Source organism: Bos grunniens, chromosome 1 (assembly GCF_055505025.1).
Source record: "Bos grunniens cultivar Pamir isolate PY7600 chromosome 1, Bosgru_T2T1.0, whole genome shotgun sequence".
Taxonomy (NCBI): Eukaryota; Metazoa; Chordata; class Mammalia; order Artiodactyla; family Bovidae; genus Bos; species Bos grunniens.
Genome location: NC_141165.1, coordinates 50,782,309 through 50,807,862, shown reverse-complemented (window position 1 = coordinate 50,807,862; position 25,554 = coordinate 50,782,309). Strand labels below are relative to the sequence as shown.

At 37.9% G+C, this 25,554-nt stretch overlaps 1 protein-coding gene across 8 annotated transcripts in view; it reads right to left on the bottom strand.

Annotated features, from left to right (window-relative positions):
• The window catches only part of PPM1L (protein phosphatase, Mg2+/Mn2+ dependent 1L), a 331,904-nt gene that overhangs the window by 295,504 nt on the left and 10,846 nt on the right, over positions 1 to 25,554 (bottom strand). For 2 of the 8 annotated variants that reach the window (XM_086392656.1, XM_086392682.1), the window contains 2 exons: positions 25,036 to 25,081; positions 21,785 to 22,951 (listed from right to left, as the gene is read on the bottom strand). The exons of 2 other annotated variants lie outside the window; for them this stretch is intronic. In XM_086392656.1, coding sequence (XP_086248782.1) covers positions 22,798 to 22,951; positions 25,036 to 25,081 — 200 coding nt within the window. In that variant the 3' untranslated portion in view covers positions 21,785 to 22,797. Of the gene's footprint in view, positions 1 to 21,784; positions 22,952 to 23,658; positions 23,815 to 25,035; positions 25,082 to 25,554 lie in introns of those variants that run through there. 4 more of the 8 variants (XM_086392664.1, XM_086392673.1, XM_086392693.1 and 1 more) reach the window with 4 other exon arrangements.

Below are 25,554 nucleotides of genomic sequence, written 5' to 3'. Positions count from 1 at the left end.
TAAGGCTCTCATTCTGATTCTCCTCAAAGGATAATATTATGTATACTATCCAGGTACATGCTAAGATCAGACTATCACCACAGTAGTTCTGCTATGAAAATTAACATATATCCATAGATCTGAGGCTTAGAAGAAATTGCAAACTCCCCTCACAGCAAACTCCAAATGCTGATCTGTCAGTAAAGTCGCTCAGTCGTGTCCAATTCTTTGCGACCCCATGGACTGCAGCACACCAGGTTTCCCTATCCATCACCAACTCTGGGAGCTTGCCCAAACTCATGTCCACAGCATCGGTGATGCCATCCAGCCATCTCATCCTCTGTGGTCCCCCTCTCCTCCGACCTTCAATCTTGCCCAGCATCAGGATCTTTTCCAATGAGTCAATTCTTCCCATCAGGTGGCCAAAGTATTGAAGTTTCAGCTTGAGCATTAGTCCTTCCAATGAATATTCAGGACTGATTTCCTTTAGGATTGACTGATTTGATCTCCTTGTAGTCCAATGGACTTTGATCTGTGAGATCCCTCAAAATCTTTCCCTTTTCTGAACATCTCCATCCTTCTCTTCCTACAGCGTAACAAATTCACTGCCATCTTTGTCCTATCTGCTCCCTCTGCCTACAATGTTCTTCCTCTAGCTCTTAACATAGCTGGCTCCTTTTGGATATTCAGGTCTCAGTAAAATGTCACTTAATCGAAGAAGGCTTTCCTGTCCATCCAATTTAAAATAGTACTTCTAACACTCTATTCCCATTTCTCCTTATTTATATTTTCTATTGTGATGCTAATAAGCACATGATATTTTCTAGTTTATTTGGTTTTCACTGTTTCTCCCTACTCAGAATGCAAGTTTCATTGAACAGAGACCTTACTTACCTTGATCTATGTCTGTCTAATCCCAGCCCCTAGAACAGTGCCTGACAGAGCAGGTTCTCAATGAATGTTTTCAGAATGAATAAATGAATGAAATGGAACCAGACACAGAAAATCATGCAATAAGACTATAACATAAGGTATCAAGAAAAAGAGGAACTTTATTAAATAAGCAAACATTGAAAGCTAATTATGCTACCTCGTTCATGGATTGACTGGTTCAAAATTGGGAAAGGAGTATGACAAGGCTGTATATTGTCACCCTGCTTACTTAAACTATATATAGAGTACATCATGTGAAATGCCAGGACTGGATGAATCACAAGCTGGACTCAAGATTGATGGGAAAAATATCAACAACCTCAAATACGCAGATAACACCACTCTAATAGCAGAAAGTGAAGAGGAACTAAAGAGCCTCTTGATGAGAGTGAAAGAGGAGAGTGAAAAAGCTGACTTGAAATTCAGCATTCAAAAAACTAAGATCATGGCATCCGGTCCCATCACTTCATGGCAAAAAGATGGGGGAAAAGTAGAAACAGTGATAGATTTTATTTTCTTGGCTTCAAAATCACTGCAGATGGTGACTGAAGCCATGAAATTAAAAGACACTTGCTTCTTGTAAGGAAAGCTATGACAAACCTAGAGAGTGTATTAAAAAGCAGAGATATCACTTTATCAAGAGAAGTCCATATAGTCAAAGCTGTGGTTTTTCCAGTAGTCGCGTACAGATGTGAGAGTTGGACAATAAAGAAGGCTAAGCACCAAAGAACAATACTTTCAAATTGTGATACTGGAGAAGACTTTTGAGAGTCCCTTGGACTGCAAGGAGATTAAACCAGTCAATCCTAAAGGAAATCAATCCTGAATATTCATTGGGAGGACTGCTGCTGAAGCTCCAATACTTTGGCCACCTAATGCGAAGAGCCAACTCACTGGAAAAGACTGATGCTGGGAAAGACTGAAGGCAAAAAGAGAAGAGGGCAGTAGAGGGTGAGATGGTTAGATAGCATCACCGACTCAATGGATATGAATTTGAGAAAACTTTGGGAGATGGTGGAGGACAGAGGAGCCTGGCATGCTACACTCCATGGAGTGGCAAAGAGTAAGGCACAACTTAGCGACTGAACAACAACAGCAATTATGTTCCAGGTTCTTCACATACAATATCTCACTAAATATTCATAAATCTACAAAGTACATAGTATTAACCATTTACAGATGAAGGCTGGGAGAAGTCTAATAAGCAATTCAGTGAAAAAAGTGACATGGTTTCACTTATGACTGACTCTAAGCCTGTGTTCTTTCCATTCCTTTTTTAATGTATAAACCCAACCCAGTTCTTCATTTTAGGACCCTCTTTTTTAAATGGTCTCATGATAGTTAGGAGTTGAGCAAAATGCTGATTGCCATGAATGTGACCTTAGCTGGATAAAACCAGTGAGTAAGACCAGATGATAGAGTAGCACCAATTCAACTGGGCGCAGTGAATGAAAATACTGTGAGCTGGTGAGATGTTTACAAGTCAAAGACCTTCTGAATCTCTCTTCTGGCTGAAACACTTGGCTCAAATTCAATTGAAAGGTGACATAAATAAACTTCCTAGAGCCTAGAATCCTCTAAGAACACTGTACAACCTAAAACTCACAAAGCAACAGGCCCATAGAATTATACAGATGAATTCTACCAAATCTTCAAAGGAATGGATAATTCCAATGTTTATGAATAAAAGGTAAAGAGATTTAAAATTCTTTGTATACCAGAATAAATCTGTTACAAATACCTTTTAAAAAAGATAAAAGCCCATAGAGCCATCTCACTTATGGATATCATATGATTCATACTGTTATTTAGATTAAAATATATCAGTATAGAAATCCTGATTGAAAAATGAGGCAACAGAATCCATTAATACTTTAAAAGAATAACACATGCATGCTCATGTGCAGGTCACACTAGTAAGACAAAGACAGTTCAATATTAGGGATCTACCAATGTAGTCTATTTACATTAGCAGGTCAATGGAGGAAAAAATGATAATATTTCTAAATTTGAACACGTTTTATAAAATTCAAAATAAATTTCTGATTTTAAAAATTCTTAGTAAAACACAAAAGTATATATACTGAGTGACTAACACTTTTCTCTTCATATATATATATATATATATACACACACACTGCTGCTGCTATGTCACATCAGTCGTGTCCAACTCTGTGCGACCCCATAGATGGCAGCCCACCAGGCTCCCCCGTCCCTGGGATTCTCCAGGCGAGAACACTGGAGTGGGTTGCCATTTCCTTCTCCAATGCATGAAAGTGAAAAGTGAAAATGAAGTCGCTCAGTCGTATCCGACTCTTAGCGACCCCATGGACTGCAGCCTACCAGGCTCCTCTGTCCATGGGATTCTCCAGGCGAGAGTACTGGAGTGGGGTGCCATCGCCTTCTCCAATATAAAAGCTACTGTACTGAATTCTCTTGCTCTTTGTTATAGTTTTTCTAGTAGATTCGTAAATACTGATAATTTTGCTTCTTCCTTTGCTATTTATAGCTCTCATTTATTTCCCTCTGTTCTAATTGCATTGACTTAGAATTTTAGAATACTGTTAAATAATAATGGTGATAATATATATCTGTGTTTTGTTCCTGAGTTTAGTAGAATTGTTTCTAGAATCTCATCATTAATCATGATATAAGCTTTGGACTATATCTGTATTTATATACCTTGCCCACCTCATGCGAAAAGTTGATTTACTGGAAAAGACCCTGATGCTGGGAGGGATTGGGGGCAGGAGGAGAAGGGGAGGACAGAGGATGAGATGGCTGGATAGCATCATTGACTCGATGGACGTGAGTCTGGGTGAACTCCGGGAGTTGGTGATGGACAGGGAGGGCTGGCGTGCTGCAATTCATGGGGTCGCAAAGAGTCAGACATGACTGAGCGACTGATCTGATCTGATACATATAATGTGTGTGTATATATAAATACAGATATAGTCCAAAGCTTATATCATGATTAATGATGAAATTCTAGAAACAATTCTACTAAACTCAGGAACAAAACACAGATGTATATTATCACCATTATTATTTAACAGCATTCTAAAATTCTAAGTCAATGCAATTAGAACAGAGGGAAAAAAATGAGAGCTATAAATAGCAAAGGAAGAAGCAAAATTATCAGTATTTACAGCTAATATTAAATAACAAAAAGATCTATGAGAATCTACTAGAAAAGCTATAACAAAGAGTAAGAGAATTCAGTACAGTAGCTTTTCTGTATATAAGAAAAAAATTAGAAAACAGTATGCCAGAAAAGAGCTCATTTGTAAAAGTAATAACTAAACAGAAAAGCCCTAAGAATAAATTTAATAACTTATTCTTAAATGTAAAAAATCTATATGAAAAACTCTGTGTGTGTGTGTGTGTGTGTGTGTGTGTCTATGTTCAGTCATGTCTGACTCTTTGTGACCCCATGAACTGTGCCCACCATGGACTTTTCTGTCCATGTATGTCCATGGAATTTTCCAAGCAAGAATACTGGGGTGGGTTGCCATTTCCTCCTCCAGGGGATCTTCAGATCCAGGAATTAAACCTATGTCTCTTGTGTCTCATGCATTGACAGGTAGGTTCTTTACCACTGAGCCAGCTGGTAAGCACATGAAGAACTTTAGGACTCTAAAATAGGCCATAACAGAAGTCTCAAATAAATTAAAGAAGTATCCTCTTCCTGGGTATTGTAAAATTATCGATTTATCTCAACTAAATCATAAAGGTAATGAAATCCTGACAAGAATACCAAAAGAATTTTTGTCATTGTTGTTTGAAACTAGATAAACTGATTCTTAAAGTCAGAGAGTAAAATGAAATACACTAAAGTAGCCAGGACAATTCTGACATTATAAAGCTATAGTAATTAAAATCATCTGTACTCAGTGTAATGAAAAGCAATGAAATAGAAAAAGTCCTGTAATAGACCCAATAATATTTTTTAAAAATTAATAATAAAATTGCACTTTAAACTGCTGGTGAAAAAAATAGATTATTCTAGTAGGCTGGAAAAATAAAACTAAATGTCCTTCTTACAACATAATAATTTTTGATTGATCAAAGGTAAAAAGAAAACAATATATAATCTTTATCTCTTCAAAATATAAATGTGTTTTCTAAGTGAAACATAAAATCCCAAAACTATACAAGAAAATAGCTAAATTTGACAGCAAAAGAATTTGCTTTAATCTGTAAAGAACAAAATGCCATGAGTTAAAACACAAACAACAAAAGGCAAAAATATAATGGCAGCACATATGACAGAGGCAATTTTTCTTATAGAGAGAGACTTATTACATGGTCAGGAGAAGACTAACAGTAGGAAAAAGGCAACGAACATGAACCAGAAGTTCACAAAATATAAATACTAACAAACAGCTTTTTATCCACAAAACTCAACTTTAGTCATGGTTAAAGAACTGAATATTTTAATGAGATACCATTTTTACCTAACCAACAGGCAAAGGTCAAAAAGTTTGAAAATAGAATGTTATGGTAAGAACATGAGGATTCAGGAACTATCACCTCACACTAAGGGAAGTATACACTGGTCAGCCGCAGGAAGCTCCTTTTGACACTATCTGTCAAACTGAGAACTATATACTCCTTGACCTAGAATTCTCTTCAAGGGCTTCCCTTGTAGCTCAGTTCTTAAAGAGTCTACCTGCAATGCAGGAGACTTGGGTTCAATCCCTGGGTCAGGAAGATCCCCTGGAGAAGGAAATGGCAAGCCACTCCAGTATTCTTGCCTGGAGAATCCCATGGACAGAGGAGCCTGGCAGGCTACAGTCCATGGGGTCACAAAGAATCAGACACAACTGAGCGACTTTCACTTCACTTCACCTCTTCTCTTCTAAGGATGTATGCTAAAGATACATACTTGGGAAAGAGATATCTTAAAAAAAAAAAAAAAATCAGTGTAGCAAAGTCTATTGGAGCAAAACCTGGGGAAAACTTAAATGCCCATTAAGATTAAATAATGAATAACAGTTCACTCATACAATGGAATATTGAGCAGCCGGTTTTTAAAAAAAAAAATGCAGTAGATCTGAAAAAGTACCAGGATCAGAAGAGATTACATAATATGCTCCCATTTGTATGAAAAAGGGCCTAGAATCACATACATATATTTGTACATGCTTAAACCTTTATTTAAAGGTGCAAGAAAAACTGACAGTGAGAGTTGCTTTGGAGGAGGAAGTTTAGAGTCCTGGAGACCTTCTACTCTAGGGAATTTAATTTTTTATTATACATGTTTTTACAGTGTTTGAATGTTTTAGTTTGAGCATTTTTTAATTAAAAAAATAATATAACTTTCACTTTACTTTCAGGCTTAAGGTACTTAAAAGTCACCAATGTTTCTTTTAAATTTTTTTTCTTTTTTTCTTTTTTTTTTAACTTTTTCCTGGAATATAGTTGATTTACAATGTTGTGTTACTATCTGCAGTACAGGAGATAAAGTGTTTTCTTTTTAAATGAATAAAATAATCATTTACTATTTCTTATAGAAAGCTTAAAATTATAAAGAACATTCAATGTTCTAGAAAGTGAACTCCTAAAACTCTCCTCTAAAAATGTAGATCCTTAGACCCTTTAAGCATAATCCTAATGATTTAACTACTAGTTTGGCAGATCCCCTGGAGAATGGAATGGCTACCCACTCCAGTATTCTTGCCTGGAGAATTCCATGGACAGAGGAACCTGGCGGGATACGACTGAGCAACCAACACTGAGACTGAGACTTCAAATACCTAACACACTGGTTAACAAAGAGTAGTAAGCAAACACTTTAAAAATGCTTGTTGAATGAAATGAAAAAGAAAACATAAACTGGATGAAACAAAATATTCTCCCCAGTACTAGTCTGCAAATACGAGAAATAACTTCTGATTGTGTCAAAGGCTTGGAGAGTTTCCAGTCACCCTCAGAACCACCGCAGAGCCAGATATACTGGTCAGAGTGGTTCCTTGATAACATACTCTTTCCCAAACAATCAATGCTTTTCTCTTGTAACTCCTAGCTTGTCGAAAATCAGCACATCTTTTCTTCCATAGGTTTATTCCATAGGTAAGGTTTATCTGGACAAAAACAGAAGCACTTTCTTTTCAACTAAGCCAACTGATGATTGATCTATCCAAAATTCATAGCAGGAGCACAAATAAGGATTTGTTGAGATAAATTACTGTTTGACAGGGAGATTACATAAGGCAATGAATTTGCCTTTGGGTGACAGAGTATGTCGGGGGAAAAATATAAAAACAATAACAATGTTTTAAAATACTATTTATGTTACATATTAAGTCCAACTTCTTGTGAAGTGTTAAACACACAAGGTAAGCTTCAGAGCCTACACACTCACTGTTCTCTGTTTCCTGGGAAAACAAAGTGTGTGTAACCTGACCTCATTTATACTGTGTGGGTGGCTTGGGTTTGTTTTTGTTTTTTTCCATTTTCCCTTTCACTAGTGAGTGCTATCTATTATTCACTAAGGCTCCAGACTTTTCTGCAAGATACTCTTTATTCCTGATTAACTATTCATATAGTAGAAGATGGTTTGCTTGGCCTTTTACAACTTTTTCCAGTCCATTATCAATATCAAATCATGTTCCAATAGCCACATCACTCTAGCAAATAATACTACATATGAAGGAAACAGTATAGTGAGGAGATAGTATCGAACTATTTTAAAACTACAGTGATGATACATATATATACATTAAATATCCTAAAATGAATTTGCTACAAGTTACCTTAGTAGAATGAAAATATGGTAAGTTCAAAGATGCTAAATCCATTATTAGGTAGTTGCTAGGCAATAGCTGAATCCAACTCATTTAAGTACTAGTTCATGTAAATTATATATTCTTTCTAGATACTTCTAACCTAAAGTAAGTATAAGATTCTCTTCCAAATCCCTTTTTTGGTACTTAAAAAACTTAACTGCTAGAGCCATCTTTACCTGTAAGGTTATTTCTGTGGTCCTATACCTGATGCCCATGAACGAAGTTCTAAAATTAAGCATCTCTACATTTCTCCTGGGAAACTGCAAAAGACATCGCAGAACACTAGGAGTATTCAAGAGTGAAAAAGGAAATACGGTAGAGAAATGCTCAAGTGAACACTGCAATAAAATATGCGTATTGTTTTGTGTAATAAAATACGTAAAAGTTTGTTTCACAAGTAAAAAGGAGAGACATTCAATATGGGGGGGAAGGCTCTAGTGATTCCAGTCAACCTCAGAATCTTGACAACTCCACTATTTAATTTCTATACATAGTATATAATAAATACCATTCTTTTCCTGAGGATTACTAAAAAGTGTGCTTTACAACCAAATCACCATAATGAAATATCTGTACTTGAAGATATGCAGACAAGAATTTGGCAATCATTTGGTCCTGAAGGCTTTGGATAAAAGCTGCTCTGAGAGATGAGGCCTCTTAAAGAGTTCTTAAAGAGTTCATGCAGCCTTCTTTGATGATAAACAGACCCAGCTTTGGAAGTATGTATATTTCCATAGTTTCTCAAAAGTTCCACTGGACCATGAACAAACCAAAGTAATTTTTAAGAAATATTAAAGGTTTGGGGTTTTTTTAAGCAATCACTACTTTGAAAGAAAAAGTTTTAAACCTTCCCAGAAACCTAAAAGCAGTACGCAATTATAGAACACAACTCAACTTCCACAACTGCACTCCCACTGTATATTTAAAACTTAAGTAAAAATTGGAATATGATCGATAATCTATAATGACTTTGTATAGGGACAGTTGGTTACTAGACTTACTGTGGTAACCATTTCACAGCATATGCAAATGTGAGATCACTACACAGTACATCTGAAAATCAACTTTATTTCCATTGTTTTAAATATTGAAAAAAATCTTGAAAATAAAAATTTTAGTGATTGAAAACAAAAAAAAAACCTTAAAATTGAACAGGCTATATTTAGACATAAAGATATTTGACACATAAACTCTGTAAACTGAGAGAAAGGATGACAACTCTTTTTTCATTTCACAACTCTTCTATGGTCTACACATTTAGGAAATGTTTTCAACCAGCATCTGTTACTTTTGAAATAATAAAAGTACAGATTCAAAAAAACATTTTAGTCTAAATGAGGTTTTTAAAATAGCTCAATCACATTCATTTAGAAATAATCTATTTTAGGCCTTCAACTAAGAGTTAATACCAATAAATTTTATGCCTTCCCCCCCTCCCCCCACCAAAAAGTAGGTAGTTGCAGAAGCAAAGAAACCTAAACCTTTCCACAGAGGCCAGAAGAACTGATTTCTCAATCCATTAAACTCTTAAAACACAGGTCAGCTTTGGCAGATTATTATAGGAGCCACACTGTTGTTCACATGCACTGAAATTTTTTTAAGTGATTGTGACTAACATACTGTCATTTTATGTCTTATAACAGTTTTAGTCAACACAGTATTTGTGATACTGCTTGAAAATGCACCCCCAAGTCCACTTGATGAATATACTAAAAACCGCCAAACTGTGTATACTTTAACGGGGGGGAGTTTTATGGTATGTGAATTATATCTCAATTTAAAAGAAAACTAAATAAATCTCAAGAAATAAAATAGTAGCCAAAAATGAGGAATGACATTCTGAAATGCATGAACAATATTTTAGCAGAGCTCTTAGCTGGGCCCAGTAAGTTAAACAAGACGCACACAGCAAGGCTAACATGCTGGTGATTTCAGAGTTAATGTGTTTCTGTACTTTGATTTCAAAAAGAAAATAAAGAAAGAGCCTCAGACTCAACCCCTGAATTTTTATTCTTCTTCTGAGAAGCTTCCATGTGAAAAATTACTATTGGTTTTCTAAATGTGACCAGACAAAAGCAGGGTAAACATGCTACAGTCCATTACTTGCAGAACTAGCCAGCCCGTCAGCCTAACCATGTGGGGCAATGGCAGGAGATGAGGACATACAAGTGCACCCTGCTTTGTACAGCCTTCCTTCACCACAGGATATCTTTCATGTCCCCTGAACTCTATTGAATGTGGAATGCTTTTAGAGAGGATATCTAAGAGGTCTGTGTGGCCGAGCTATTTTCCTTTTCTTTTAGTACAATGGACTCCTTTTTGGTTTCAATGGACTTTTACAGTATAGACAAATAAAAGCAAAGAATACATCACTCATTTGCAGACGGAGAGCTACAAGATGACTCAGTCTATCCATGTCCAAATATAACAATACCCAGGTCTGAAATCCCTTTCCAGAAGATGTGCTTTTTAAAGCAAAAGAAAATAAAAGCATATAATAAGGTCATCCCTAAGGCTAGAAGTGTCAGTCACACCTATTAAGAGTTTACATAAAGCCATATGTAGCTTTGAATGTCACTAAAGGGAAAAAAAAAATTTTTTTTTCTGTTAAAAACTAAAGGATAATGGCCAGAAGGGAACAAGAGTACAGTAATGGTAATATTCTGTTAAGTGCTAACTGCATGAGTGGGTTCAATTTGTGGAAATTCATTAAGCTATCAAATTATGAGGTGTACTTTTCTGAATGTGTGTATGTTCATAAGAGTATTTTTAAAAATAAAAAATAAAGTAAAAGGGAAATTGAGTTGCTTAAAAGTAAAGAGTTTATTTCTAAACTGAACTAAAACATAAAATTTAAGAGTAATGATGAGTATAATGATGATGACTATGATGACATCAGCTAACTCTTGTTAATAATAAAGCTCTACAATAAGAGCTAAACCCTGTGTATATACTTTACCTTGCATTTATAAATAAAATGCATATATTCTTGCATTTATAAAGGACTGCACCATGTGTGACCTATAAACATGTCCATCTAAAACCCCATACCTGCAGGAACTGGTCAGTCAGTTCAGTTCAGTCGCTCAGTAGTGTCTGACTCTTTTCGACTCCATAGATTGCAGCAAACCAGGCTTCCCTGTCCATCACCATCTTCCAGAGCTTGCTCAAACTCATGTTCGAGTCCATGATGCCATCCAACTATCTGGTCCTCTGTCGCCCCTTTTCTCCTGCCTTCAGTCTTTCCCAGCATCAGGGTGTTTTCTAATGTGTCAGTTCTTCACATCAGGTGGCCAAAGTATTGGAGCTTCAACTTCAGCATCATTCCTCCCAATGAATATTCTGGCTTGATTTCCTTTAGGATTGACTGGTTTGATCTCCTTGCAGTCCAAGGGACTCTCTAGAGTCTTCACCAACACCACAGTTCAAAAGCATCAATTCTTCAGCACTCAGGAACTGGTAGAACCCAATATTTGGTTCCCCAGAAAATTATCTTTGAGTGAGTCTAAATCTCATATACTATCAAGGACAGGACCTGTTCACCCACCGGGATACACAGTCACACCTCAAGGATGAACACAGCGTTTAAAAAGAATCAAGTTTTTCTGCTATTTCCCCACTTCCTCTCCACTGAGGGTAACTTCATGACTAGGCTAGACTAGGAAAACAACTGTTTCCAATCCAAACCCCTCCTCACCACTCCATACGTTCAGCTGACTCATAATTCCACAGAACTCCGGTCTCATAATTCTGCAAAAGTCTGGCTAGGCCTGCAATTCTTGAAGCACATTTTTGAACAAGAATCCAAAGGAATCTTTACCAGGTACAAATAGGAAGCAAGAGAATGACCAGTTTCCTTTTTGTATCCTGGAAACATCTTAAAATCAAATGCCCACTCATTTAACTTCAGGAGCTACTGAAATTTTGTTATAATGGCATTTTAAGAAACTGTCTGCTACCAAAATTTAAATTTTAAAAAACCAGTCATCAAGCACATTCTATTCGTTCAACACTACAGTGTCCTTTATTCCTTAACCTCAAATAAACCCCCAAAATAGCTATTTACTGAGTGCCTACTCTGTGCCAGGAACCAATTTAAGTGCTTTACATGCATTATTTCATTCAATGTCAGAACAGCCCTATGCTGTTGCTGTTGTTTAGTTGCGGAGTTATGTCTGACTCTTTGCATCCCCATGGACTCTAGCCTACCAGACTCCTCTGTCCATGGGATTTCCCAGACAAGAATATTGAAGCAGGTTGCCATTTCCTTCTCCAGGGGATCTTTCTGACCCAAGGATTGAACCCGTGTCTCCTGCATTGGCAGATTCTTTACCACTGAGCCACCTGGGAAGCTCAAAAATCCTGTGAAGTAAATACTATTATATTTCTTCTCATTTTTCGAATGAAGAAACTAAGGCCTAGAAAGGCTGAAAAACTCATCAAAGTTCACACAATGAGAGGCAGCAGAGCGAAGATCAGAGAGGCAACCAATTAAATGTGAGGGTTCACAGCCTTAACCACTGCACTCCATTGCCCTTCATCACTCAGCAAAGCAGACATTATACCCCAGGCAGAGAAGACAATAGAGTTCAGAGAATATACTGTGTTTGCCCAAAGTCAGACAGCTAGTAATGGACGGGCCTGGAATCAAATCCGGATCCACAGGATGCCAACGCCCATACTATTTCCACTCTCCTCCCAACCTACTGGAGCAAGAGATAAAAGAGAGCTGGCAACCAGCTTCTCTGCAGTGAATGAGAATGGAAAGAAAGCCACCTAAGGCATCTTTCCCCAATACCACTGCTTTCTTCCTCTAGGCATCAAGACAAGTATCTAAGCATCAAGCACAGTAACATCTGCTTTTTTCAGAATTTACATAGCTTTTCTACAGCAGCAAATGGCAGAGAGAAGAGAACACGGTAACAGAAACATGTGAGCTACAAGTGACTGCAATGCAAAATAACACCAGGGAGAGTATTTTTAGACTGTTCACTGCGGAAAATTTACAGTAAGAAGACCAAGTAAGTTTCCTGGTTGTGGGCTATACATAGAAAAGAAAGAAAATGTTTTTCATACCTATTCTTTAATTAAGTAGTCTTCATTGTGCTATCCAAGTGCTTTGGACATGTTTGACAGAATTTCTAGGCCCAAAGCCTTTAAAGCTCTCAAGACAGGTTTTCTGCAAAGTCTGGTTCCTGGGGATAGGGCAAGAGTTCTCTGCTTTGGCACTATTAACATTTTGGACTGCATAATTCTTGATAGTGAGGGGCTGCCCTATACACTGCAAGATGTTAGCAGTACTCCTGGTCTCTACTAGATGCCAGCAGTACAACTTTCTGCCATGCACCCTGAAGTGATGCCAACCAGTGAGTCTCCAAACACTGCCAGAAGTCCTCCAGGGGACAAAAAATCCCATGTTTGAAAACCACCAGGACAAGTCTCCAGTTCTAATAACACAAGTTATTCCTACTTTTGGCCCCTTCTCACTTGTGTTCCTATCTATATAATTCTCATCTGTACTTGTTTCTTTATAAACATTCTTATTCATTTTCCATGTTCAAACAGGGACCATGTTTACATTTTTATATCTCCCATAGCCACAAGTAGTTCATTCTGTTTAGAAGGCTCACTAAAATGTCAAGAAACCTAGGTGGTCCTTCAAAAAACCAGTGATTCTGCATAAAGAGTATGCAAGAGTTCCCTGTACTAATCTTGCAACTTTTCTGTAAGTTTGTAATTATATCAACATAAAAAGTTACAAAAACATTACTAGAAATATGGAAGAAAATATCTGCAAGTCAGTTATTTAGTAAGGGGTTAATATTTAGAATATATAGAACTATTAAAACTCAATAACAACAAAAATAGATAACCTGATTTAAAAATGGATGAAAGACTTGAATAGGCATTTCTCCAAAGATGATATATGAATGGCCAAAAAGTATATGAAAAGATATTCAAGATCAATAATCCTTAAAGGAATGCAAATCAAAATATGAGCTATCACCTCATACCCATTACAATGGCTGCTGCTGCTAAGTCGCTTCAGTTGTGTCCAACTCTGCGATCCCATAGACGGCAGCCCACCAGGCTCCTCTGTCCCTGGGATTCTCCAGGCAAGAATACTGGAGTAGGTTGCCATTTCCTTCTCCAATTACAATGGCTACTACTTGAAAAAGCAGAAGTGTTAGTGAGGAAGTAGAAAAGTTGGAACCCTTGTGCACTGAGAGTAGAAGTGTAAAACAAAACAATCACTATTGAAAATAGTATGGCAGTTCCTCAAAAAATTAAAATAGAACTACCATTATGATCCTGGCGTGATGCAGTCCATGGGACCGCAAAGTCGGACATGACTTGGCAACTGAACAATAACAAGCATGTAATCCAGCATTCTCACTTCTAATTATATATCCAAAAAAACTGAAAGCAGGATCTCAAAGACATATTTACATACTCGTGTACATAGAAGCATTATCACAATAACCAAGAGATAGAAACAACCCAAATATCCTGTGACAGATGAGTGAATGAACAAAATATGGTACATACAATACAAAAGATTATACATTCTACAACATAGATTAAACTTGATGACATTTTGCTAAGGGAAATACGCCAGTCACAAAAAGACAAATACTGAATGATTTCACTTACATGAGTTCTCTAAAGTAGTTGTTCATAGGAACAGGAAGCTGAATGGCAGTTAGAATAGGATGGAGATAGACAGAAATAGTAATTACTGTTCAATAGACATCGAGTTTCAGTTTTCCAAGATGAATAAGTTCTGGAGATCTGTTGTATAACAACATGATATACTTAACACTACTGTTCACTTAAAAAATAGTTAAGATGGGAAATTATATGTCATATAATTTTGCCACAATTTTTAAATATTTTAAAGAAAAAAAACATTTTAGAAATTATTTAGATAAAATCCTCATTGTAGAAGAAGTCAAAAAGTTACCTAAGAACTTTCACAATACTAATCTTCTCTGATTCCCCAATGAGATGAATCTGATAAACATTTATGGGGTATGTATAAGGCGCCAAGGTAGTATGGTATATCTGAAAGGAGACATACAATAACAGTTTAAAACAGGCATAATGCTAACCCAAACATTCATAGCCATAACTTCTACCCAATTTCAAGAAATTAAAAATGTTTTGGGTATTTCCATGACCGTCCAGTGGTTAAGACTCCACATTTCCAATGCAAGGGACGCCAGTTCAATCCCTGGCCAGGGAGCTAAGATCCAATACCCCACATGGCAAAAAAATAAATAATAAAAGATTTTCATAGAATCATTTTTTAAAAAAATAAGAATTTTTTTTTTAATGAATTTCTACTCAAACTGAACACTGCCAAAGGGAAATTGGGCTTCCTTAGTAGCTTAGATGGTAAAGAATCTGCCTGCAATGCAAGAGACCTGGATTCAGTCCTTGAGTTGGGAGGATCTCCTGGAGGAGAGCATGGCAACCCACGCCAGTGTTCTTGCCTGGAGAACTGCCATGGACAGAGGAGCCTGGCAGGCTACAGTCCATGGGGGTCACAAAAAGTAAGACACAACTGAATGACTAAACACAGCAAAGGGAAATTTAATGAACTGCTTGAGGAAATATCATGTTTTCATCCTATGTGGCCTGTTTCTCTCTGGAGTGGTGATCAGTGACTACTGCATGGGTGAAGAGAACCATAGAGCAATTTCTGTTTCCCATGGTTGGAAGAGCTGAGGAAGAGGTAGCTAGTGGAGTTACCTGTTAAGAACTGAGTTACTTGAGTTCTGAATATGAGTCCAAAAGCTCCCCAAAAGTTGTCTACTTCTCCCCAAAGTAGAAAATGTCCATTTTGTACATGAGAAATCTATCACCCCCTCATGCTGGATGTTTTCTAAAATGCCATTCTTTTAACTCAAAGAGTAGAAGAAGCATATATTTTCATGACATTAGGCAAAATAAGATAAAGTTGATGACGTTCACTTCTTCCAAAGGTATTCTCACACTATCAGTAAGCTGTTTTCTCTTCTGTCATGCAACTTATCTGATGCCTCTCTCCTCTTGAGTATAAACGAAGAATGTCTGAGTTCCATATCTCAAGTCTATGAATTACTGTTTGCACCCCTAGGCAGCCAAAGTTGTTCATTTGTACTCTCTGATACTCACTAAATACTATAATTTTATTTTGCATGGTGCTCTTGGGATTCTCTAGAATGTCCTTTTGTACTTACCTTTGAAAACTGAGGCATGCCTAATGCTCTATAATCCATAACAACCCAGCAAAATAATTGAGCCACCTTGGGAAGGGAAGACTGAGTTAAATCAGAGAATCTTGGTTGCCAGCTTCTTTTGAAGAGCCGGCTTCAATTTTCAAAATTCCTGCCTTACAACCAGATATAGGATCACACCTGTCAAACTGATGAAAACCACTTGCCTAGGCTCACCTTCAGAATTCTATATATTTAATCTGCATTTTTCTTGGTCATTATTTAAACAGCTTTTGGATGGACCATACATTGCACAAGTCACAAGAGTTGATGAGAAAAAGCAAAAAGTAAATACCAGTGAATGATGTAAATAAATTACTTTATTTCCTCAACTTGATTCCATTTCCATGTACTTGAAATATCCATTACAGATAATCTAAAATGGTAGAAACTGAGAGCTAACAGTACCTCAGAAATAACCCCAGGTGAAGGCCCTGCCAAAACTTGTTGTTGCCTATACACACAGTGTGGTACAGAGAAGGGGGGTTTGGCATTGGGGCAGACAAGAGAAATATTTTCATTCCAGCCCTTCCACTTAGCAGTTGTGTAACTCTGGGCACACAGTAGTCTGAGCATCAGTTTCCCCATCTGTGAAATGAAGACAACCACGGGCGTGCTAAATCACTTCAGTTGCGTCCAACTCTGTGACCCTTAAGACTGTAGCCCGCCAGGCTCCTCTGTCCATGGGATTTTCCAGGCAAGAACACTGGAGTGGGTTGCCATCCCCCCCTCCAGGGGATCTTCCTGACCCAGTGATCAAACCCTCGGCAGGCAAGTTCTTTACCACAACTACCACCTGGGAAGCCTGAAGATGTCCACAGCAGCCCGCAAAGACCATGAGGATTCAGTGAAAGAGCATCAGCGAAAGCATCTGGCATTTTGCAGGCACTCGGTCAGAACAGCAGGGCCCTGTGGTTTCCAACTGGTAGAATGATAACAAATGCAGTCACAGAAGTTGGTGTTTCCTTTTCATCTGCAAGGCATCATTATTTCCAGGATTATTGTAAGGCATTGTTATTATCAGAATGCAAGCATCTGGAACACTGCAGGCACACCTTAGGGATTTGAGAGAGACATGAAACTCAAGAAAGGTGAACTCTGGCTGAAGAGAAAAGGTACCTTAAAAATGAGTAATAATACAAGAGAGAGTCCATGGGGTTTGCAAAGACTTGGACATGACCGAGCGACTTTCACTTTCACTTTTTTTTTTTTTGGGAATAAAGATAAAACACAGTTATGAGAAGAGGAATAGGAATCAGAACAGAATAGAGCTTTTCACAAGCAGCAGCAGTGGGCATGTGTATCTGTCAGGTATTTGGGGAATAATAAAAAGATTAGTTCTGCTGCAGTGCAGAGTTTTGTGTAGGAGAGCGACACAAGAGAAGGTTGAATAAGGTAAAGTAGTCAGGAATGTTGTTAAGAGTATCCCACAAATAAATTCAGAGAAATGTATCATGGCTGGTCAGAAGTCAAAGACTTTTTAAAAGAAACAAAGTACCAGCCAGTGAGCTTAAAAGACTGACCTATCAAAGATATCAGTGCGTAGATTGGCAGGGAGAGTAAGCAGAGACTAAGTAACCCATGAGGAAGCCACGGTGACAGTCCCAGCAGGAAGCAATGAAAGCCTGAATTAGGATGGTGGCTGTGGGACTATGAAGATGGAGACAGAAATGAGACGTATGACACAGTCTCACAGATTTGAATGAAGAGAGAAGAAACAAAAGTAGCAGTTTCAAGAGTGGGAGACTGAAAACAAGACAGTAATGCCATGACAGAAAGAGACAAGTCTGAAGATAAAATTAATCTCTGAACACAGCAGGCAAATTTGGTTCCAGACAGGTAGCTACGGAGGTGACATCAAGAAATTTAAGTCAGTCAGCATGAAAGGATGTGGACTCTAGATGGGAAGGAAAGCCCTCTTCTCAAAGAGGATGGCTGAATCCCAGGAAGCTGCAAAGATACTGGTGCAAAGGAACAGAATGGGACCAGTACACTGAGGACAGCTGTCCTCAAAACCCAGGTTCATAAGGAAGTGAAAACCTAAGAGAAGAGAAGGCAAAAAAAAAAAAAACAAAACTTAAGTGTCACTAAGGCTAGGGAGATGAATCTTAAGACATAGGTGGTCAGGAAAGCCAGATCCTACAGAAAAATCTAAGATGAGGACTGAAAGCAAGTCATCACACGTGGCAGTTATGAGGCCTCTGGAGACCACCAAAAAACCAGATTTGAAAAAGTTCAGATGACAACAGGAAATGATAAGTAGAAAGAAGGCAGAAGCAGTATCTACAGTCTCTGTTTTCAAAGGCATTTAGGAGAAGTCTCTTTCAGATTTTTCATTTGAAATACAAGAACATGTGATTTTAAGAACATGAAAGAATGTGATAATACAAACTGTCCTTAGTGGTCACTGGCCTCATCTTTCTTTTCTGCTCTCCTTGTTTCATCTAATTTCCTGGTTATCCTGCACAGCCTCTCAACACCTCTTATTTTTGGCTGTACTCCTAGCCTCTCTCAGTAAGAGACAGTCATGTCTAATCACTCCTACTCCTTTCACTTCTTATTCTCTTCTTTCACTCACACCAAAGAGAAAAGGATTAAAAGTCAGATTTTACAAGAAAACCAAAATTTAATAACCACCTTTTTCTGTTTTCAAAAGAAGACCATCTTCCCCAAAGCACATTAAAAAGATGCTCAATATCATTAGTCATTAGGAAAATGCAAACTAAAACCATATTGAGCAACCAATTCATGACTACTAGGAATTACATTCAGAGAAGGCAATGGCAACCCACTCCAGTACTCTTGCCTGGAGAGCCCAGGGACAGCAGAGCCTGCTGGGCTGCCATCTATGGGGTCGCACAGAGTCGGACACGACTGAAGCGACTTAGCGGCAGCAGCAGGAATTATATTGGGTTGGCCAAAAAGTTTGTTCCGTTAGTGAATCCATTGTTCAATAAAGATCTTAGTAAATAGGAAAACTATGTCTTTTTTTACTTAAAATTGAATGAACTTTTTGGCCAACCCAAAACTAAAATTTAGAAGACTGGCGAAGCTATGGAGCAACTAGAACTCTCATACACCAATAATGAAAATGTATGACAGTACAACCAGTTTGGAACAGCAGTTTACCCAGCAGTTTCTTAAAAAGATAATATAACACCTACCATATGATCCAGTCATTCTATTCCTAGGTATTTACCCAAGGGCAATGCCATGGACAGAGGAGGCTGGTGGACTACAGTCCATGAGGTCACAAACAGTCAGACATGACTGAGCATCTGAGCACACCCACATACAATGAAGGCATATGTCAGTACACATACTTACATGAATATTGACAGGCAAAAATTTGACATACAATAGAATACTAAGCAATAAAAATGAATTTAATTATTGATGGATACAACAACACAGAAGAATTTCAAAAATTATGCTAGGGCGGGGTGAGGGAAAGCAGCCAGGAAAAAAGGACATACACACTGTATATTTCCATTTATATAAATTACATTTACAAAGTGCAAACTAACTCTATAGTGACAGAAAGCATATCCAGTGATAAAGGGATGGATTGGAGAAGAACATTAGAATAAAGGTATTACAAAGGGGCACGAAGAAACTTTTGAGGGTGATAGAAATGTTCATTATCTCATGGTGGTGGATACGTTCATTATCTCGATGGTAGTAATGGTTTCACAAGTATCTATCAGTTCAGTTGCTTAGTCGTGTCTGACTCTTTGCGACCCCATGAATTGCAGCACGCCAGGCCTCCCTGTCCATCACTGACTCCCGGAGTTCACCCAAACTCATGTCCATAGAGTCGGTGATGCCATCCAGCCATCTCATCCTCTGTTGTCCCCTTATCCTCCTGCCCTCAATCTTTCCCAGCATCAGGGTCTTTTCAAATGAGTCAACTCTTCGCATCAGGTGGCCAAAGTTCTGGAGTTTCAGCTTCAACATCAGTCCTTTCAATGAACACCCAGGACTGATCTCCTTTAGGATGGACTGGCTGGATCTCCTTGCAGTCCAAGGGACTCTCAAGAGTCTTCTCCAACACCACAGTTCAAGAACATCAATTCTTTGGCACTCGGCTTTCTTTATAGTCTAACTCTCACATCCATACATGACCACTGGAAAAACCACAACCTTGACTAGATGGACCTTTGTTGGCAAAGTAATGTCTCTGCTTTTGAATATGCTATGTAGACTGGTCATAACTTTCCTTCCAAAAAGTAAGCATCTTTTAATTTCATGGCTGCTATCAGAATCTGCAGTGATTTTGGAGCCCAGAAAAATAAAGTCAGCCATTGTTTCCACTGTTTTCCCATCTATTTCCCATGAAGTGATGGGACTAGATGCCATGATCTTAATTTTCTGAATGTTGAGTTTTAAGCCAACTTTTTCACTCTGCTCTTTCACTTGCATCCAGAGGCTCTTTAGTTCTTCTTCGCTTTCTGCCATAAGAGTCGTGTCATCTGCATATCTGAGATTATTGATATTTCTCCCAGCAATCTTGATTCCAGCTTGTGCTTCCTCTAGCCCAGTGTTTCTCATGATGTATTCTGCATATAAGTTAAATAAGCGGGGTGACAATATATAGCCTTGATGTACTCCTTTTCCGATTTGGAACCAGTCTGTTGTTCTATGTCCAGTTCTAACTGTTGCCTCCTGACCTGCATACAGGTTTCTCAAGAGGCAGGTCAGATGGTCTGGGATTCCCATCTCTTTCAGAATTTTCCACAGTTTATTGTGATCCCACACAGTCTAAAACTAATCAAATTATATATATTAAACATATGCAGTTTATTGTATGTCAATCATACGTAAAGCTGTTTTTAAAGAGAACAGTTAGGATGATTGGCAAAATTGGAATACGGACTGTGTATCAGATAATAATATCACATCAATGTTAAATTTTCTTTAATGAAGAAAGTCAATATCCTAACCTCCATTAACAGACAGTCACCATGAAGGCTAGAGCTGAGACTTCTCTCAGGTAAAGTGAAAATATCAGTTGGGCACTCCCACTGTTATCCTACTTTTGAGAGACAGAAAAAAACTAACAGCCCTTTCCATCAAATTTGGGAAATATTGCCAAAATACATGCCTGCCTGTGCTATTTCATGTCTAAACTACTCGCATTACATAAGTCTTTGGGAATAAAAAGTTTCCATCACTGTGTGATTCCGTGAACCAGAGCAGGGTCTTTGACTCTAACAGGAAAGGGTAGAGAGCTTCTCTGGCCCCCGTTAGAATCCCAGCTCTTTACCCACGTGATTTCTTCAGCAGCAGCCACTTGGATCTCACAGCTATTTAAAACACAAGCTTCCTTTCCAAGAATTCCTTGCTGCTCAAAAAGTCTCATTCTTAGACAAACCCAGGACCAGACATTTATCAAACGAATTTAGACCTGAAGTACCATATCAGATTGGGATTTCCCAGGTAGCGCAGTGCTAAAGATTCTGCCTGTCGATGCAGGAGCCACAGGAGACACCAGTTCAAACCCTGGGTCAGGAAGACCTCCCTGGAGGAGGGCATGGCAACCCACTCCAGTATTCCTTCCTGGAAAAAATTCCATGGACAGAGAATCCTGGCATACTACAGTCCATAGGGTCTCAAAGAGTCAGATACAGCTGAACACAGCACAGCACAACCATATCAGATGCTTAGGAGAGGCACCAGGAAAGTGGGAAAGGTCAGAATTCCTGATTGGTCTCTTCTGAAATTGCTGGAGAATAAAATCCCCCAAGGTCTCAAGCCATAGGCAAAAAAAGAAATAGCAAGTATAAACTACTTCTACGTGTTAATGAATACAAATTACCATGCTGGGTACCCATCTCTGTATTTCCATCTGGTGTCAAAGATACTGCTGGCACTTAGATTAAAAATAAAAGTATTCAATATGGCATTATAATTATCCTTCTAAAACCGACTTTCTAAATAATCAGGATAAATTCAACCTGACTCCAAAAAACCAGATGTTTATTCTGCTTTGTATTTTTAAAACTTTAAGAAACTAAATTTTCTCAAAATGGTCACACAGAAATACATAACACACTCTCTCTCTAAAGGAAATAAATTCCTGTTGTCACTTGAAAATCTCAAAACATCCTTCAATTTATTATCCTATTATCTTACAGAAGGTACAGTGAAATGATACTATTTACAAATTTACACAAATTCAAGATACTCTTTTATATCACTTAAAACACCTTAAACTATATTTTATATGCACATCCTATACTTTATGCTTAGTTGCTTCAGTCATGTCCAACTCTTTGCAACTCCATAGACTGCAGCCCACCAGGCTCCTCTGTCTATGGGATTTCCCAGGCAAGAATACTGGACTGGGTTGCCATTTCCTTCTCCATCCCATACTTTATACTATACATGATTTGGGCTTCCCTGGTGCCTCAGAGGGTAAAGAATCAGCCTGCAATGTGGGAGACCTGGGTACAATCCCTGCATCGGGAATTACCCTGGACAAGAGAATGGCAACCCACTCCAGTATTCTTGCCTGGAGAATCCTATGGACAAAGGAGCCTGGCGGGCAATGGTCCATGGTGTCAAAACTAACCACAGCACAGCACATACATGACTTGGGGATATTATATATTTATACCTAGATACTGCTCTACAGAATAAGAAATACAACATCATAGACACCATTCTCTATAGTCAACTTGAGGGATCATTCCAAAGAGATTTTGGCTATACACGATCTTATATTTTTAAACCAACTTAGGACCCAACTCCCTCCATCCTCCATACGGGACTCTTCCACAATCAGCTGCAGTTTTCTTACAAGACATGTAGTAGAAATTAGAGCAAGAATCTTATTGAAATCTCAAAGGGGGAAAAAAAAGAATAACCTTCACCAAAACCAGCAGAGGTACCAGGGTAAGATGGCTCCAGCACTCGCCCACCTGCTCCAGCACTCGACAGTTCCTCTGGAACCATGGCTTCCTTCCAGGCAAAACCGTCCTAAAGCTAATTTGAAAATAAGATGGTTTACCCTTTTCTAAAGTCTTCTAACTTTTTCCCTCATGTCAGTGTTACACACTTCATAGCAACATTCTTCAATGAGGTTGCTAATGTGTAGATAAGAAATGTTCCAGGCCACCTTCTCTGAACCCTCTTCAGACCATGTGTGTGGCCCAATCAACAACCCTTCCCACTTGCCTTTCTTCTAGCTAACAAAACTCAGGCCTTGTTCACCTTCCTAGGCTGTCCATGATCTCCAGAGGAGGCTGGGCTCTTCTCCAGAACCGAGGTGAAATATGTTGGGTCAGAGCTCATCACCATGGTGATAATTTTCCCATGGCCCATTCCCAGTTGAGCCATGGAAACAGTTCTAGCCTAGGAGATGTGAGCTGTAGTTTTTAGATAGGCTTTCCTCAGGCTTTAAGAATGCAGAACAGGTACAGTTTCTTTTTCACGTCTCTGGATGTAGTTATACAAAGACTTGAAGTCACTGAGCTACTGAATCAACCAACCTTGGAAACACCTAGTTCCAGGACATTTGTTACATGAGATAATAAATAAACCTAGAGTTTAAGCTGCTTCCACTTGAGTTCTATGTCACTTACAACCAAAAACTTCCAAATAATGCACTAGCTAGGTGTGTAGCTAGAATTTACTTCTGCTGCAGCCTAAGTCTCTGACAATGAATATGAAAGACAAAACCAGCCAATCTGTAAAACTGGAAGAGGACATTTCCTTTATTGCCCAACTGGCTCTTTAACAAAGAGGAGGTATTATTGATTATCTGGAAACATCATTCTGTCTTTGGTTGAAATTATCTTGTATCTCCTTTTTCCAAGATGAATACTTCTTCCATAAATTTGATGTACCTGTTTAATACAGGGGAAGGAGATTTCTGATTACCTTAATCTTACTGATTTATGAACGGTAACAACCTAATCCTACATTATCTCCATTGAGGCCAGACTAAAAGAAATACACTTAAACCAACAGAATGTAATTCACATATAAAGATGATTTTCCTGAGAGAGGATTATAGAGACAAAAATTCTCCAGGGACAATGTGAAATCTCCTTGATGAAAGTCTTTAAAAATAGATTATCCATGTAGCTGTGAGGCTTCAGGCACTATATTTGGATTATATGACAATTCACTATCTCTGCCAAGCCTATCTAAAGAGAAAATTTATCTTCTTTCTAAACAGAAATTTAGAAAAACATCTGAGAGTTAAAATAAAAAAGAACTAAAAACTTCCTAATCCCAAATTCTAGGACAGTTATATTTATCATACGCATATGCAAATCAGTTCTTACAGCAAATTCAACTCATCATATTAAGGATCAAAAAGGCAAACAGTATGATCGAAATCCTACTATGTCTCAATTTCTATAAAATCCTGACAGTGTCAGTTAAGAGCCTTACTGGCTAGAAAATGTCAGTGACTAATTTAACTAAGAGTTAATCTATTTAATTAAAAAGAGAAACAAAACCACTCAGTAGATTAAAAAGAAACAGTATATATGTATCAGAATAAAATAGTTTCTATTCTCTGGCAATTCTATAATGAAGAGAATAAAAATTTCTTAACCTTTTTAGGTGTAAACTTTACCACTAATGCTAAATATAGACTGTCCTATAAAAAACACCATTTGAAATATTTAAGATTTAGAGCTTCAGGGCATTAAATCCCCATTCACATTTATAATGACCAATAACTTTGAAAAGCAAACGCAAATAAGTGTTTACTTCTCCAGGGAAGTCATAAAGTTTGCTGACATAATGTGCGATGAATAACTGGCCTTTGGCTTAGCAAACTAAGACATACAGATTATCTATCACCTGCTCACACAGAAGCAAAACAAGGATGGATGGTACGGTAAAGAATGTGAGTCTCAGAAGTCTAGTCTATTGTTATGGTGACTTTTATAGAAATTTTTAAAAGGCACCCTTTCTAGGTGATTACAGGCCCACAGATACCTAGCTTGGGAAACAGGCAGTTCCTCTGTACACACAGAAAAGGGTGTCTCTCTACCTGGCACCATTATACAGTTTACATCTTACACAATTATACACAATGGCACCAAACTTACCTTTGGGTGGTCCATCTGCAGTAGCTGACAGGAACTTCCTTGTCTTCTAGGAATGGAGGAAAATAAGTCTCATTCTTTCCTTAATAGACTCAACTACCAAAGCCCTCCCTCATTCTTAAAAAATTGGAGGCTGCTGATGTTCCATTAAATTGGGTCCCATTCTCACTAAACAGAGAAAGGGGGAAAAAAATTCCCCAGAGAGACCAAGCAAGTGAGATTTTTATAGATTTATTTTTCAGATGTAAAGTATCATATCTTCACTTTCTAAGCATAGTATTTCATAGTACAGACCTCAACTTTATTGAAAGTTACTTTATTGAAAGTTATTAACATATCAGAATGCATGGTTTCTCTCCATATGAATATTTACTTTAAATGCTTTGTACTTTTCAAGGGAGGGCCTATAACTATAAAAGAAAGCTATAAGGGGACTACAGAGCCACTCTTATCTTTAAAATAATGTCTTCCTTTGTTTACTTAAACTTTGCCTTTGAAGATTTATATTAAAAACAGATTATC